Here is a 16,544-nt window from a genome sequence, read left to right as displayed (position 1 = left end):
CCTGTACTCTGCCGAAGGTTTGGTTATGAGTCTCAGTATCTGCTTTGATATACTGCTAGGTAGAGACTTTCAGAGGCTCTCAGTGTAGGCCTGTCCTGTTATTTGTTTTCTCCTACAACAAATGTCCATCCCATTTGTCTTTCTAAGTGAGGGTTGATTATCTTACCCAGGGTCCTCTTTCTTGTTTATATTCTTTAGGTGTACAAATTTCAGTATGCTCACTTATAAGTGGATACTAGACTATGCATGGAGATAACCTAAGACCCCTACACAGATGTAGCCCATGGTAGTTCAGTATCCAAGTGGGTTCCATTGTAATAGGAACAGGGACTGTCTCTGACATGAACTGATTGGCCTGCTCTTTAATTTCCTCCCCCTGAGGGGGAAGCAACATTACCAGGTCACAGAAGAAGACAATGCAGCCACTCCTGATGAGTGGCTGATCCTAATTGACTAGGATCAGAAGGAAGGAAAAGAAGTCCTCCCCTATCAGTGAACTTGGGGAGGGGCATGCATGCAGAGGGTGGAGGAAGGGAGGGATTGGGATGGGAGGAGGAGGGAATCATGGGGGGGATACAAAGTGAGTAAAGTGTAATTACACTTTAATAAAGAAAAATTAAAAAAATAAAAAAAGAAAAAATAAATTGTAGTCATTAAAATTGTCACATTTTCTTCACAATACAATTGGATTATTTTTACTCACAGATTTGAAACAGTAATTATGTATTTTTCCACATAGATTTTATATATTTCCATAGAATTATTCACACATAGAATCATATTTATTATGAAATTTCGGGCATGTAGACAGGAAAGGTAATAGATGTTCTTTGAAGCCATGACAAGTAGGGGAAATGAATACATAAGATAGAAAATTACCTTAGTGTGTATTAAAGAGATATTTATGTAAAATGCAGATAGGTTTTCAAGTGAATGAATTGAAACAATGTAGAATTTTGAGTTCATGTGACTATGAATAACATTTTCACACTTTTCCATTTGACTTTTTCATAATCCTTAAAGATGAACATGTAAACTCTCTATGAGCAAATTTGTAACTATGTGTCTTATCGCCTTATCAAATAGTATTTCTTTAACAAGTAAACAATTCATGATTGAGTATCAAATAATTTGAGGTTAAAATCTGCTTTTTAGTGTAAAATAAGTTTTAAAAGTAGCCAAGGTTTTGGTTTGCATCCAAAGGTACATTTGCCTCCTCTTCTATTGGTTTATGAGGAGTACTCTTTGGACAAGTCAATACAGGCTGCTCAGCCCCCTCACTCCATGAAGACTACAGCCATGATTTATAAATTCTGGTCTTTTTTCATATCTAAGTTACAGTTTCAATATTGTTTTAATATTTCTCTTGAAGAAACAGATTTTTAAAAGCTAATAATTCAAAGATTAGACACTTATTTCTACCCACACAAGTAAAGAGCTTTGTATACAATATTTGAATTGTGACTATCAATTATTTAATAATCTACCTTTGCTTCAATTCTTCAGGTTACACAACTATAGCCTTTAAATTTTTCTAATGTTTTATTTTAAATTGTAATGGACTCAATCAAGGTAATGTTTAAAGTGTGTGCCATCTTTTTTATTGCAAAACCATAAATTTATAAGAAGCAATTTTTTTTCTCATAATTGAGAGTCATATGTTTTACTTCCTTCTTGTGAATCATGCAAAACCAAAGCTGTGTCACTGAGTTCATACTCCTGGGGCTTTCACAGACTCCAAATGTGGAGAAAATACTATTTGTCATATTTTTATTGATCTATCTTGCAACTATAGGGGGCAACATGATAATTGTGGTGACCATCATCTATAGCCCTGCACTCCTGAGCTCCCCCATGTACTTCTTCTTGGCATTCCTGTCCTTCCTGGATGCATGTACTTCTTCTACTGTCACACCCAAGATAATTATAGACTGCTTCTATAGAAGAAAGACTATCTCTTTTGAATGCTGTATGACACAACTCTTTACAGTCCACTTCTTCACTGGGGCAGAAGTGATTATCCTGGCATCCATGGCCTATGACCGCTATGTGGCAATTTGCAAGCCCCTACACTACTCTTACATCATGACCAGGAGGCTCTGTGGCATTTTGGTGCTAGTATCCTGGGCAGGAGGCTTTTTGCATTCTATTGTACAAATTATATTCACATTGCAGCTGCCTTTATGTGGACCCAATGTCATTGATCATTACATGTGTGATTTGTTCCCATTACTGAAGCTTGCCTGCACTGACACACACGTTTTTGTCGTTTTGGTGTTTGCCAACAGTGGGGCTATATGCATCATAATCCTTTCCTTATTGCTTGTCTCCTATGGTGTTGTCTTGTTTTCTCTGAAAGCTCACAGTTCTGAAGGTCGGCATAAAGCTCTCTCCACCTGTGGATCACCTATAACTGTTGTGCTTTTGTTCTTTGTACCATGTATAATAATATATGCAAGACCTACATCTGCATTCGTCTTTGAAAAAAATATGCTTATATTTGTCAATGTCCTGACACCATTGCTAAATCCTGTAGTTTACACTTTCAGAAATAAGGAAATGATAAATGCCATCAGAAAAATGTGGAAAAGATTGATGGTAGTTTCTGATAAATTTTAAAATTTTACACTTTCAGTGGGGAAGGCATTTTCTATGCAAACATCATGATTTAAGATTTACTTTTCAGAAGTTTTTTTATGTGATAACTAAACATAGCATATTTTAAATACAGTACTGGTGCACAGGAGATTTTTGGATACTAGAGTTTTATTTAATTGTGGATTTATCTGCTAAACTATGAGTTCAAGGCTTGGTGTAGACATTCTAAGAAATTAAGGTAGAACACAATAGCTGGGTATAGGAATGACTTCCTTTAGTTCTGTGTGAATATTAACAGGCACAAATACTATATACCCTTCATATGCACTCACATGTTTATACCACACCACAGACACCCCCCCATCTCCCACATCAACCCCAAAAAACAAAACACCTGTAAAACTCAATAAAAAAATGAAACATTCTATATTTCAGTGGGCAAACATTATCCTCTTAATCATTTATAATGTAATGGTATCTTTCAATACCGAGGACATTAATAGAGAAAGTGAGAATTTATGTTTCTGAGTTCACATCTTAACTTTGAAAAGACCACTCAGCATCGTTACATCAAAACCAAAGCCAGTTACTTTACTCTTTCATTTATTTAATTAAATTTGAGAGAGTTTAAGTATTTGGGATTATTATTGACACTATTTGATTAAAACTAATGGCAAAATAAATATGTGTTTGAAATTTAGAGAAGGAAAATGTTGAGATCATTCCAAGAGAAAACAAAGTGACATCATAAGACTTCAGACCCTAAATATGCAGAGAAATGTTAAAACAGAACCTGACCTTTAGCTGTCTTTTTATCATCTGACTTCTTTTGTTGTTGTTGTTGTTGTTGAAAATTAATTTTTCTTTTTTCATACATTATATTCTGATTGTTGCTTACATTCTCTTATCTTCTTTCAGGTCTCCATCAATTCCACTACATAACCTCCTGTCTCATCTTAGAAAATAAAGAAACAAATAAACAACAGAATAAAACAAAACAAAAACAAAGTAAAAAACATAAGAGTCACAAAAATGAAGATATACCCACATAGACACACACACAAACCATTAAAACACAAAATCAGAAGTCATAATATGTAAACAAGCAAAATATTAGTATATATATATAACCATATATATATATTAGTATATATATATATATATATATATGGTTTTATAAGACTTAAACGTCTTCAAAACCGCTATTGGGTTCCTTATTTATTTATTTATTTATTTATTTATTGGCTGTTATTGGTAAGTATGTGGTCTGCCCTTAAGTGTGGTTTGTATATCTAGTGAGACTCCATTGGAACAAACTAAGTTTATGTGTGTGTGTATGTGTGCACACGCGTGCGTGCATATGTGTGTGTGTGAGAAGTTGTAGTTTGGAGATAGCCTCTTGATTAGGGAAGGGGGCTCATGTCCATTCCCCTTCTCAATACTGTAACCCTATCTGTCCTGTACCTGGTAGTCCCCATAAAAACTGAAACAGTCTATTTTATTTCATACATGCATCAGTCTGGAAGACCATGTTTCCTTGGTGTCTTCCATCCTCACTGCTACTCATATTCTTTTAGCCTCTTGTTCTGGATAGTTCCCTTAGCCCTTAGGAGAGAGGATTGATGAAGACATCCCATTTTGGACTGAATGTCCAAAGGTCTCTCACTCTCTACACATTGCCCATTTGTGGCTCTCTATATTAGTTGCTATCTCCTGAAGAAGGTGCTTTTCTGATGATAATTAAGTAAGATGATAATCTATAGATATAGCAGAATATCATTAGGAGTCACTCATTTCTAAGTTCCTTTAGCAGATCAATAGTATTTGATTTTCTTCTATGTCCTGACCTATAGAGTCTCAGGATTATGGCCACCTAATCAGTATCAGGTACGGGTTCAGTCTCATGGAGTCAGCCTTAAATCCAATCAGCTAGTAATTGGTTATGCTCATTACTTTTGTGCTGTTGTTGAACTGGTGAATCTTGGAAACATGTCACAATTGGAGATTAAGGGTTTGTAGAAAGTTTAGAGCTAAACTTTCTTCTCTGATAGTGTATAGACTCCTTCTAGTACCATAAACACTGGTCAGTAGGGGTAAATCCTTTTGATAAACATCGCTTAACTTCTCCATGTTCACTGAAATATGTTAGTGTGGTCTTTAGGAACAGACCTTTATCATCAGTTTGTTTAAAGGATCAAATAGCCTTGGCAATCACCTATTTGGTGATTTCTGTGGAGCCACCTGTCCAACAACTTAAATAGACATAGCCGGTTTCTGGCACTGGATGCTTCACTTGATTATGAGAGATATGGTTTTTCTTTTCCCCACTATTTGATAATTCCATTTACATGTTCATACATGCATATATTTAAAGAAGCTTTTACAGTAGTAGGCTTTCTATGACTCCCTCAAATGGCCCTCAGTATTAGATATCTCTCTCCATATGCCTTCCCTTATTTCTTTATTTCCTTTTCTTGTCCATTTAATCCTCCAATTCCTGTACCTCCTGTATTTCCATAGCTATACACTCTACATATTATTCTATATATTTTACAGTTTACCCTTGACTCTCCGTTAGTCCCTTACTCTATAACTCTATACCTAACTTCAATGGTTATACAGATTGCAATATGCCTACTGAAAGCTTTAAAGTTAACATCCACATATAGGGGAATGCATACCATATTTGTCTTTTCTAATTTGGATCACTTCTCTCAGGATGGTTATCAATAATTTTATTCATTTATAGACTATAATTATAAAATATTTATGAAACAGTTCATAGAAATTTTCAATAACTAATTTTAAACTTTTTAATTGAAATACCAAATACACTGGTAGCAAATAAAATCTTGACCAATAAAAGAGGGCCATTGGTATCACCATTAAAGATTTCAAATTACACTATACACACCTACTAATAAATCTTTATGATATTGGTATAAAAACATATAGATCAATGAGACAGATTCATATAATCTTAGTCTTCTATATCCAGCTGTTATTTGACATGAACCACACAGGGACACACACACACACACACACACACACACATCTGGACCCAGGGGTCTTTTCTGAGACTGATATTTCAACCAAGGACCATGCATGGAGATAACTTAGAATCCCTACACAGATGTAGCCCATGGTAGCTCATTGTCCAAGTGGGTTCCCTAGTAAGGGGAACAGGGGCTGTCTTTGACATGAACTTAGTGGCTGGTTCTTTGATCACCTCCCTCTAAAGGGAGAGCAGCCTTACCAGGCCACAGAGAAAGACAATACAACCAGTCATGATAAGACCTGATAGGCTAGGGTCAGAGGGAAGGGGAGGAGGACCTCCACTATCAGTGGACTTGGGGAGGGCATAGAAGGAGATGAGGGAGGGAGGATGGGATTGGGAGGGAATGGAGAAGGGGGCTACAATGGGATTCAAAGTTAATAAACTGTAATTAATAATAATAAGATATGGAAAAAATAAAAATATAAAAAGGACAAAATGGCAGCCTACAGAATATGAAAAGACTTTAACCAATCCTACATCTGAAAAAAATGCTGATATCCAGAATATATAAAGAGCTCAAGAAACTAGAAATAAATAAATCAGATGACCCAATTAAAAACACATCTAAATACAGAGTTCTCAACCGAAGAATCATTAATAGCCAAGAAGCACCTAAAGAAATGTTCAACATCCTTAGTCATCAGGGAAATACAAACCAAAAGGACTCCAAAATTCAAACTTACACTTGTCAGAATGGCCAAGATCAAAAAATTAAGTGACAGCGCATGCTGGAAAGGATATGGATCAAAAGGAACACTCCTCCATTGCTGGTGAGAGTGAAAATTTGTCCAAAATTAATATGGTGAAATTAATTTGGTGGTATCTCAGAAAATTGGGAATAGTTCTACATTAAGATAAAGTTATACAACTTCTGGGCGTATACTCAAAAGATCCGTCACCGTACTACAAGGACACTTGCCCAATTATGTTCATAGCAACTTTATTCAAAATAGATAGAAATTGAAAACAACTTAAATGTCCTTCAACCAAAGAATAGATAAAGAAAATGTGGTATGTTTACACAATGGAATATTACTCAGCTATTAAAAATGACATCATAAAATGTGCAGGCAAATGGAAGGAACTAGAAAAGAAAAAAAAAAAAACTGAAAAGGTAACCCAGATCAAAAAGACATTCATGGTATGTACTCACTTGTAAGTAAATAGTGGCCATAAAATAAAGGTACCATGCTACAATCCAAACTAAAAGAAGCAAAGTAACAAATAGGGCCCAATGGGGAACATTTGAATCTCACTGAGAAAGGAAAATACAATAAACATCAGGGGTGGATAGAGGAGGGGAATAGATGAGACACAGGTTAGGAAGGAGATAAGGAGGAATCAAGTTGTGAGGAGGATAGAAAGAGATAGTGTGGGGAAAGAGAATTGGAATAGGGGGGAGGGCTCTCTGGGAGGTGCTGGAAAACTAGGACAGTTGAAACTCCCAGGTATCTATGAATGTGGCCCCAGCTGGGACTCCTAGCAATGGGGAATATGGAGCATGAAATGGCCATTTCCTGTATCCAGGCAAGACTTCCAGTGGAGGGACGGGGACACCAAACAGCCACAAAACCTTAGACCATAATTTTTTTCTGACAAGATATGCAAGGGTAAAAATGAAGCAAAATTTTAGGAAAGTACAATCAATGACTGGCCCAGTTTGAGAGCCATGTGATGAGAGAGAGACTACCTCTGGCATTATTAGCAATGTTCTGCTATACTTGCAGATAGGAACCTAACATAACTGCCACTTGGGGGGCTTCATTAAGCAAGTGATAGAAATATATACAGAGACAGAGCCAAACACTACCCAAAGCTTGGATTATTTTATGGAAGAGACTGAACCATCAAACAGAGAGCATCCATGAGACATACCTGGGCCCTCAGCACATATGTAACAGTTGTACATCTCTATCTTCATGTGGGACTCCTAACAGCAGGAATTGGAGCTTTCTCTTACTCTGTTTCCTGCATTTGGATCCCTTTCCCCTAACTGTTCTGCCTTAACTAGCTACAATAGAAGAAGATGGTCCAAGTCCTACCGCAACTTATTATGTGAAGGCTGGTTGATATCCATGGGAGGCTTCCACTTCTCTGAGGAAAATAGAGGAGGATGGGGTAGGTGAGGTGAGAGGGAAATACTGAGAGGAGAGCAAGAAGTGAATGCTGTGATTGGGGTGTAAAGTAAATAAATGAACTAATTAATAATAATAATAATAATAATAATAATAATAATATAAATATAATGATAACAATAGTCTATTGATCCTGGATGTATATGGAATTATTTTCAGATAGAACCATCTGCAAATTATAAAACACAGAACATAACTTTAGTTTTACATGGAAACATTGTAAGTTTTGAAATAAGTGGAAAGATGCACAAAATTATGCCATGGATTCTCATGGGACCAGAAGATTTACAAACCTTGGGGAACTAAGAGTCTCACAATTTCATGATGTCTCAGAGAAACCTTTTTAAGTGCCATATGCTGTGAGGGGGTGGGGGAACATTTGGATTCTTAGTTTATGTTTTTCTCAGCAAGCATGATGAACACAGCACGAAAGGAGCAGAGGTAACATTCTCCATTTTCACAGCCTGAGCTGCTCACCTGCTTTTCCATAGATGTGGAAGGAACAGCTGGAAACAAACAGAAAATCTTGGTTCAGTCTGACTGGAAAGGACAGCTATCTTCAGAGTTTTTACTGGCACAACACTTAGTGAAGCAAAGTAAACATATTATGTATGAATTTTTATAAATGCGTTTCAATCTGTGATAACGTAATTTTCTAACATTTGGTTACTCTGTGCAGCCTACTGCTTTGCAGTAACAAAGCAATGGCCCTTTCACTTCAGAATTGTCTGCTCTGTGAGAATTTCATAGATCCTGATTCTCAGATCACTTATCTTAATAGAAATGTTATGAGCCAAATCAGTATTTTATTAAGTGAATAAATAGTACATGAAGAGATCAGAGAATAGCATTTCATGATAAAAATTTTTTCAAATGTTTACACTGCTCAAATAATGATTGTTATAGTGTAATCTCCTTTTATCAATCCATCCCTCCTGAAAAGGTCTTTCTATTAATTTATTTTGAACTTTCAATGTTTTAAAGTTTAATGAAATTAAACATATTTTAAATTTTCATCTTTACATTAAAGTAAGAATTTAGATACCTAGCACAAATCCATTTCTCTCTTACCTCTCTGACAACAAATTGATTATCTGAACATATGTTCATGTAACTCATCATTCTGAAGCCTGCATTGAAAGGCAGAATAGCTTTGAGACTGTATAAAGAATATGACATAAGGACCTGATAAATGTATGCATCTCTGTGCCTTAAATATCTATAAAAATCAAATATAAAATGTGCTACCTCCACAAACACGCGCTAGTACACGTGATACAGAAGGAATATAATGCAAGAAAGTTTGACTCAACTCACAGAGTGAATCCTCTGATTTAATCATGTCTACTTAGATTCCTTAAAGCAGTAATGTTCTTCCTCTGAACCTTTAGAAAAACTAAGTGGGTGAAGCTCTGATGGCCTTAGTGTAAGGATTCTGTTCTTTTCTCTCTTAAAACAAACAGAATCACTATATCAAAGGGGCTGCAGAAAACCATCAGGAAAATCATGAGAAGAAAGAGAAAATCTCTTTCCCCTACATTACAGACATAGGAGAGGAAGTAAAGTTGAGACAATTAGAGAAATCAAAAGTAACACGATGAGCAGAGAAAAGATAACTAATCTGAAGGACCATAGTTTTCAAAAAGTCAATAAAAGAAAATCCTGTATTGGTTGATAATAACTTTAGTTAAAAAATAAGATGGATTTATGGGATTTAGTATAGGGAACAATTTCATGTACAATTTTAATAAATTATCATCATCTACTTGCCATATTAAAGAAATTTAAAAGCATATATATATTTAAAAGCATATATATGCAATAGTAACCTTTGACTATTTTGAATGTTACATGCACATCACAGTTACCGAAGACTTGCTGTTATGAGTGTGTATTGGCACTACAATTAGTTGAGCTGCTTAACTAAATGGAAAGTAAATAGTGGGTAATGTAGATGGTGGATTAGGGAGGCACACTTCCCTAGGTCACTGCTTAGGAAAGGGCTCACAGTTTCTGTTTTGTGTTCCCTGAGCAAGGTAATTTATCCCTCTATGCTTTTCAAGTAAATGGCTGCTATGGAAAGATCATGAGACATTTTAGATAATATAATATTGTCTACTATAATTATGATAATAACTACAAAATGAGAATATGTTCCTGAGAATATGAATTTAAAACCAGAGTAATAAATTGGGAAAGGGTCAATTTCAATATATAGCCACTAATGGATAATTAGAATAAAACATTCCACATTAGGAAGTCCTGTTACATCAATTCATTGCTTCCATTTTTTGGTATTTAGATGAATGATTTGAAAATCTGGCATTATTTTCAGAATTGAGATTTTGTGGGTGTCATCTTAGTGTTTGTTTTCCAATATTTTAATTATAATAATATCATATTTTCCCTTAATAAATCCTGCCATATTAAGTTCCCATCTAGAAAATAGAATGTATTTATAATTTTGGTGCATAAATTATTAATGCTCCTCTGATATCCTTCTTCTCAATAAAGTTTTTAAATGCCTCTTTTTTTATGTCATATACTTGGGTTTTTATTTGTAATATCATGTGATAGTAATTTGTAATAATCTTAATTACATATCATAGCTCTTATGATAGTTTTACATTTTTCAATATTTTACACACTGCAACACATTTTATGGGAAAAGTTTCTCCATTCATTTAACATTTAGAATAAAATTTTGGGGAGGAGGGTTGCTTGAAAAATAAAGACACGCTTTATAATATCTAATGTGCTTCACAATTACTGCATTAGTAAAAGAATGTTGAAGTCATTGCAATTCATTTTAAAGTGTTATTTTTTTATTTGATAAAAAGTGTATTAGGATGCACAAATCAGAAAAAAAATAAAGTATTGAAAACATACAATTGAATCAAGTAAAAAACACAATAAAATGACATGGTTCATATCTGAATAGAAGTGTTATATATTCTATTTAGTTACAAGAAATAGCCTCAAACCATATTGTATGTTTTCTTTTTTTTTTTTTTCAATGCAGTTTATTCAGGAACCTTGAACAATCATCTGACCCTGGGGAAAGCCAGCCCACAGCTTAAATAGCCTCTGGGTAGCCAACCCCAGCGTGCCACGTGGGCAATGCAAATAGGTCCACATACATGGAAGCAAGCCAGATCCTCAGCCTTAGCCAAATGTGGAATTGTTCGTGACAGAGAGCACTCACCATCGGGAAGGTGGAAGGTGGAAACCAGCTCTATCTTTAAGGCATAGCATTCCGCAGTTCTCTACAGTTCCCCCTTTTTGTTTTAGACGCATCAGGCAAGAGTAGAGGTCTGATCTCTGATATTAGAAATAAATTGGGACTTTGTACTGATGTTCATTTAGGTGTCATCCACCCAAAGAGCATCAGAAAGAACCTTAAATGACTTTCAAAAGTGGAGGAAAACATGGAGTTAGTCAATTGGCATGGAGCACGTCTCTCCCCTGGGGGCAATGGTCTCCTGAACCTACTCAGACCTCAGACACCACCACTGCTAGTTCTAGAACTGATGCAGGATGTTCCAACGAGGGGGTTAAGGCTTCTCATAATATTTCCTATAAGCCCACACCTGTTTGTTTATATCCCCCATTTTTATTCATTATTAGCCAGATAGAGCCAAGTAATTGTGGTAATGATACTTGCTTTTTTGCCCAATGCTGGAATGCTAGTGAATTTAGGTATGCCCTGGTTGCTTGCATGCCTCGCTGGGTGCCTGTGCCCGTTGATGCCCCTCACGCTAAGACTCTCTTCAGACAGAAAAGGGATCTTGGAACTACAGCCACCATTGTTACTGCCATTTCATTGGCGGCTGTTGGAGCTACCACCGGGGCATTAGCCATGAGTCATACTGGGCAGACTGCTCAGACCCTGAATTTAGCCAATGTAGCTCATGCCTTAGTTGTACAAAAAGGAATTAATGCTCAACTAAAAGGAAGCTTGATGGTGTTCAATCAGAGGATTGACCTCGTGCAGGAGCAACTTGATACCCTATGGCAAATCGCTCAACTTGGCTGTCAATTAAAGTGCTATTTTCAAAAAGACTTTTTTGACTGATTCAGTATTTCATTTTGGCATAGAACGTTTTTTAAATAATTTTGACAAGAATATTCATGTTCTTTTTAACCTAGAGTTTGCTGTATGTGCTAATAAATTCTATGGATTCTGTTGTTTGTGACTACACACATTTATAATCCCAGAAATTGGAGGTGTAGTCAAGAAGATCAAGATTACAAAGTCATGGTGAGTCTGTGTTCATCCTTGGCTACATATGTCTTTTCCACTACCACTAGAATAAAGTCTATGTGTCCTTTATGGGAAAAAAAAAGTTCTTTCAGCTGTGGTAGGTCAGTAACTAGCACATGGGTATTAAACATCAGGCAGTTTTGTTACCCACATTTATAATATATTTTCTATTCATTTGAGAAATTTAAACATGTGTAAAACGTATCATGACCATATCCCAGATATTCCCACAATAGAAAGTAAATGGTTTTTCAGGTCTATGTAACATTTTATTTAATCTAATACTAGATTATACAAATAACAAAACAGAAGCTGCATATTCTTTCTCACGTAGATTCACTAGAGTCTGCCACAGTAGTTTACCATGCATTAAATTATCAGGGAAATGTAAAAAAAAAAATGAGAACATTTGCCTTATCTTAACAAATTTTATTTATGTTTAGATCAAATTTTGACTATTTTTCTTTTAAAATTTTATTTACTTTTCAAATTAAAATATAGTTAAATAACTTTCTCCTTGCCTGTTATCTCTATAACCTCTCCTATATACCCTCCTTCCCTTGTTTTCATATCTTCTTTTTCACAACCTCTCAAATTAATGGCCCTTTAAAAATTATTATTGTTAGATAATATATAAATGTAAATTTTTTAAAATGACTCTCAGTCTGTTTGTTGTTACAAGTGTTTAAATTATATCAGAGCTGAACACTTGTTATTGGACACCTTACTGGGAACTCATCACTGGGAAATATTAATTCTTCCTCCCTCAACAGTCCTTATTTGCTGAATTTCCTTTGTGTAGAGTGAGTCCCATGGGAGTTTCCCATTCATATTAGCTGTTCTCATCATTCAGGTCTCCTTTAGACAGCCATATTGTTGAGATAACATAGGTGTAGCTTCCCTGTCATTTCTAAGAAACACAATCTCACAGTGTAGTTTCTTGTACTGTAGTTCTTACAATTTTATGTACCTCGCCATAATTGTACCCTGAACCTTAGTTGTTGAAACTGTGTGGTAGAAATATCTGTTGGGATTTGATTCCCCATGATTAGTCTATATGCATATTTTGATCAGTTTTCTTTACTGGTCTTCATTTGCTGCAAAGAAAAGTTTCTTTGATGAGGGATGAGTTCTACACTTAATCTGTGGGTGTAAAGATAAGCTTTAGGATTCAACTAGGAATTTGGCTGGTCTAGTAAAATGATAACAAATATTTCTCTAAAACCCATGACCACACTAAACTTGGGTAGTTGGATAGTTAATGGACATAGTTTTTCTTTGTTGAACTTAATCTTTATGTTTAACTAGAGAGCTCCTAGCTTTTGCCAAAATAGGACTGCCTCATTATTCTTTTAGGAATATCTAACCATATTGGTCATCATGGTTCATAAGCATGAAAACTGATTACAGCCAGATGTGGTTGCACAAACCTGTAATCCCAGCACTCAGGCAGGCAGATCATTGTGAGTTCAAGATCTGCCTGGTCTAAAAAGTGAGTCCAGGACAGCCAAGGATACATAAAGAAACCCTGTCTCAAAAAACCAAAAACCAAAAACACTAAGCAACAACAAAAACCTTTATTCCAACTATTTATTGGCACTCCACCTTACAGCTTGACAAGCAAATTCTGGTTTAATGAAAATTAATACTTAGGGAGGAGGCTTTCATGTCATTTAAAGCTTATATCTCACTATCATCCTGTTCATGTTGCAGGGTTCAACTTAGATAATACTGCATATCTTCTAACTGCTCTAAAATATAGTCATAAACAATGACTATACTGTACTGTGTTCTATATATTTTAATTGTAAAGAACATTAGGATACTATGGCAGTACATCATTGTAGATAAAGGGTTTGTGGCTTGGTTGGTGTTTGTTTCTCTGTTTACATTGTACAAAATATGTTCCTTTACAAAAGATGCTGAAATATAGAGGTGAGAGCTTTAAGTAGGTACTCAACTTCTCCATCATTAGTGAGTTGTATAGATTTTGCAAGTAATATTGTCTCTGTTCAGTTGAAATTGTTGTCATTCATATTATTACAATATTTCTTTTTGATACAACTACATTATTTTTACTCCCAGATTTTTGCCAAGAAACATGCATATTTATATGTATGCATATATAAATCAGGTAATATTTACACACTAAAATATTATTTATAATGAAATTCAGTTGTGTAATCAGGAAAGGAAACAAATGGCCTTTGAAGCTGTGAGTAGGAAGACAAATTTATTCAAGATCTGGAATATTCTCTTAATTTTAATGGAAGAAATTACTATGTGTGAAGCAAGTATTATTTGATAAGACATTGTTGGAAAACCATATATGCTACTGTAAACATTCTCATAAAGAGTTTCATCTCTAAGGATTATGAAAAAGTCAACCTGATTATGTGAAAAAGTTGCCTCTTGTTCTGTTGCTGTATAAGGCAGTGCTCTGAAAACTCACTGCAGGCTACTCAACCTTGGTCTTTTATTCACATCTAAGTTATAGTTTTAAAATGCCCTTTAATATTAATTTCAAGAAAATCAAGATTTACAAGAGCTGATGATTCAATGCTACACTATTTTTTTTCTACTCATACAAGTAGGTGTGTTCATAATCAAAATGTAATACACGGGTTCTTCAAAGTATTCAATAATTCATTTTTACTCAATTCATGTTACATGACTGCATCCTTCATTTTAAAAATATTTTATTTAATTTAAATTGCAATAGACTCAATCAATGAAAATGCATCCAATTTGCACAATAACAGTATTTCACTGATGGAAATATTATAAACATATAAGAAGCCTTTTTTCATTAATGAAGTTTTATGTGAAAAAAGTTTACTTTCATTGTCTTCTTCAAAATCAGGCAAAACCAGAGTTTTGTTACTGTGTTCATAATCTTGGGGCTTTCTCAGAACCCAAAAGTTGAAAAACTACTGTTCATTATATTTTTATTGGTCTATCTTGCAACTATAGGAGGCAACATGATACTTGTGTTGACCATCATCTACAGCCCTGCACTGCTGGGCTCCCCCATGTACTTCTTCTTGGCATTCCTGTCTTTCCTGGATGCATGTGTTTCTTCTACTGTCACATCCAAGATGATTGTAGATTTTTTATATGAGAAGAAGACCATCTCCTTTGGCTGTTGCATAACACAACTGTTTTCAGTCCATTTCTTCTCAGGAGCAGAAATGATTGTCCTAGCATCCATGGCCTATGACCGCTATGTGGCTATTTGCAAGCCCTTGCACTACTCTTCCATCCTTACATGGAGCCTCTGTAGCATTCTGGTGGCAATATCCTGGGAAGGAGGCTTCTTACATTCTATCATACAAATTATATTCACATTGCAGTTGCCTTTGTGTGGACCCAATGTCATTGATCACTATATGTGTGACTTGTTTCCATTGCTGAAACTTGCCTGCACTGAAACTCATATATTTGTTCTCTTGGTGTTTGCTAACAGTGGAGCTATCTGCATCATAAACTTCTCCTTGTTAATTGTCTCCTATGGTGTCATCTTTTTCTCTCTCTGAAACCACAGCTCTAAAGGACGACGTAAAGCTCTCTCTACCTGTGGAGCCCACATCACTGTTGTAGTTTTGTTCCTTGTTCCATGCATATTAATATATGCACGGGATACACCTGCATTCTCTTTTGAGAAAAACACACTTATTTTTGTCAATGTCCTGACACCATTGCTAAACCCTGTAGTTTACACTTTCAGGAATAAGGAAATGATAAATTCCATCAGAAAAGTGTGGAAGAGACTAAAAATCGTTTTTATTAGATTTTAATATTGCTTTTACACTGTTAAGAAAAAAAACAATGGATAAAGGTACTTGCTATATCAGAAGAGGATATGAATTTTATTTTCCAGAACACATCTCAGAGTCTAAGCGTGAATGCATGCTTTATTCTAGTAATGGTGAATAGGAGAGTTGTGGATTCCTGGGTTTCACTTCACTGCAGTTGTATTTGACAAACAGTGAGTAGTTCAAGGTTCTTGACAATAAAGTAGAATGCTATAAATGTTCATAATAAGTACCTTCTTTTGGCTCTGCATGCATATTCACAGACACCATGTATACTAACATGTATAACACACACAACAATATATGCAAACTTATATTTACTGTTAAATACAAAGAATAGAGGACTCAATATTTTATTGGGCAAGTAAAGCACTAGCTTTTCACCAAGAAATAGGTTAATTTGATACATAGCACATCAATAGTGGGTGGTGAGTATGTTTCTGAGTTCATATTTTTACTCTTAATTGGTTACTCAGCATTGATATAAAAATTAAAGTCAGTTCAATTTTTTTCAATTACATTTTAATTTTTATATTAATTACAGGTTATTCACTTTGTATCCCAGCTGTAGCCCCTGCCCCACCCCTCCTAATCTCACTCTTCCTGCCTCATCTCTTCCTATGCCCCTCTCCCAAGTCCACATATATGGGAGATCTTCCTCCCCTTCTATCTGA

The 16,544-nt window shown here is 35.2% G+C and overlaps 1 protein-coding gene and 1 pseudogene across 1 annotated transcript; both read left to right on the top strand.

Annotated features, from left to right (window-relative positions):
- The first annotated feature begins 1,594 nt into the window (after window positions 1-1,594).
- Window positions 1,595-2,619, top strand: LOC110539906 (olfactory receptor 4C15-like). The gene has a single exon (XM_021626723.2). The coding sequence runs from the start codon at window positions 1,684-1,686 to the stop codon at window positions 2,617-2,619; it is 936 nt and encodes a 311-aa protein (XP_021482398.1). The 5' UTR covers window positions 1,595-1,683.
- Window positions 2,620-8,203: 5,584 nt separating this feature from the next.
- LOC110539909 (olfactory receptor 4C15-like) lies at window positions 8,204-15,852 on the top strand (annotated as a pseudogene).
- Window positions 15,853-16,544: the final 692 nt, after the last annotated feature.

This window comes from Meriones unguiculatus, chromosome 2, assembly GCF_030254825.1.
Source record: "Meriones unguiculatus strain TT.TT164.6M chromosome 2, Bangor_MerUng_6.1, whole genome shotgun sequence".
NCBI lineage: Eukaryota > Metazoa > Chordata > Mammalia > Rodentia > Muridae > Meriones > Meriones unguiculatus.
Note: the sequence above shows the minus strand (reverse complement) of the source record. Positions and strands in the feature narration are given on the sequence as shown.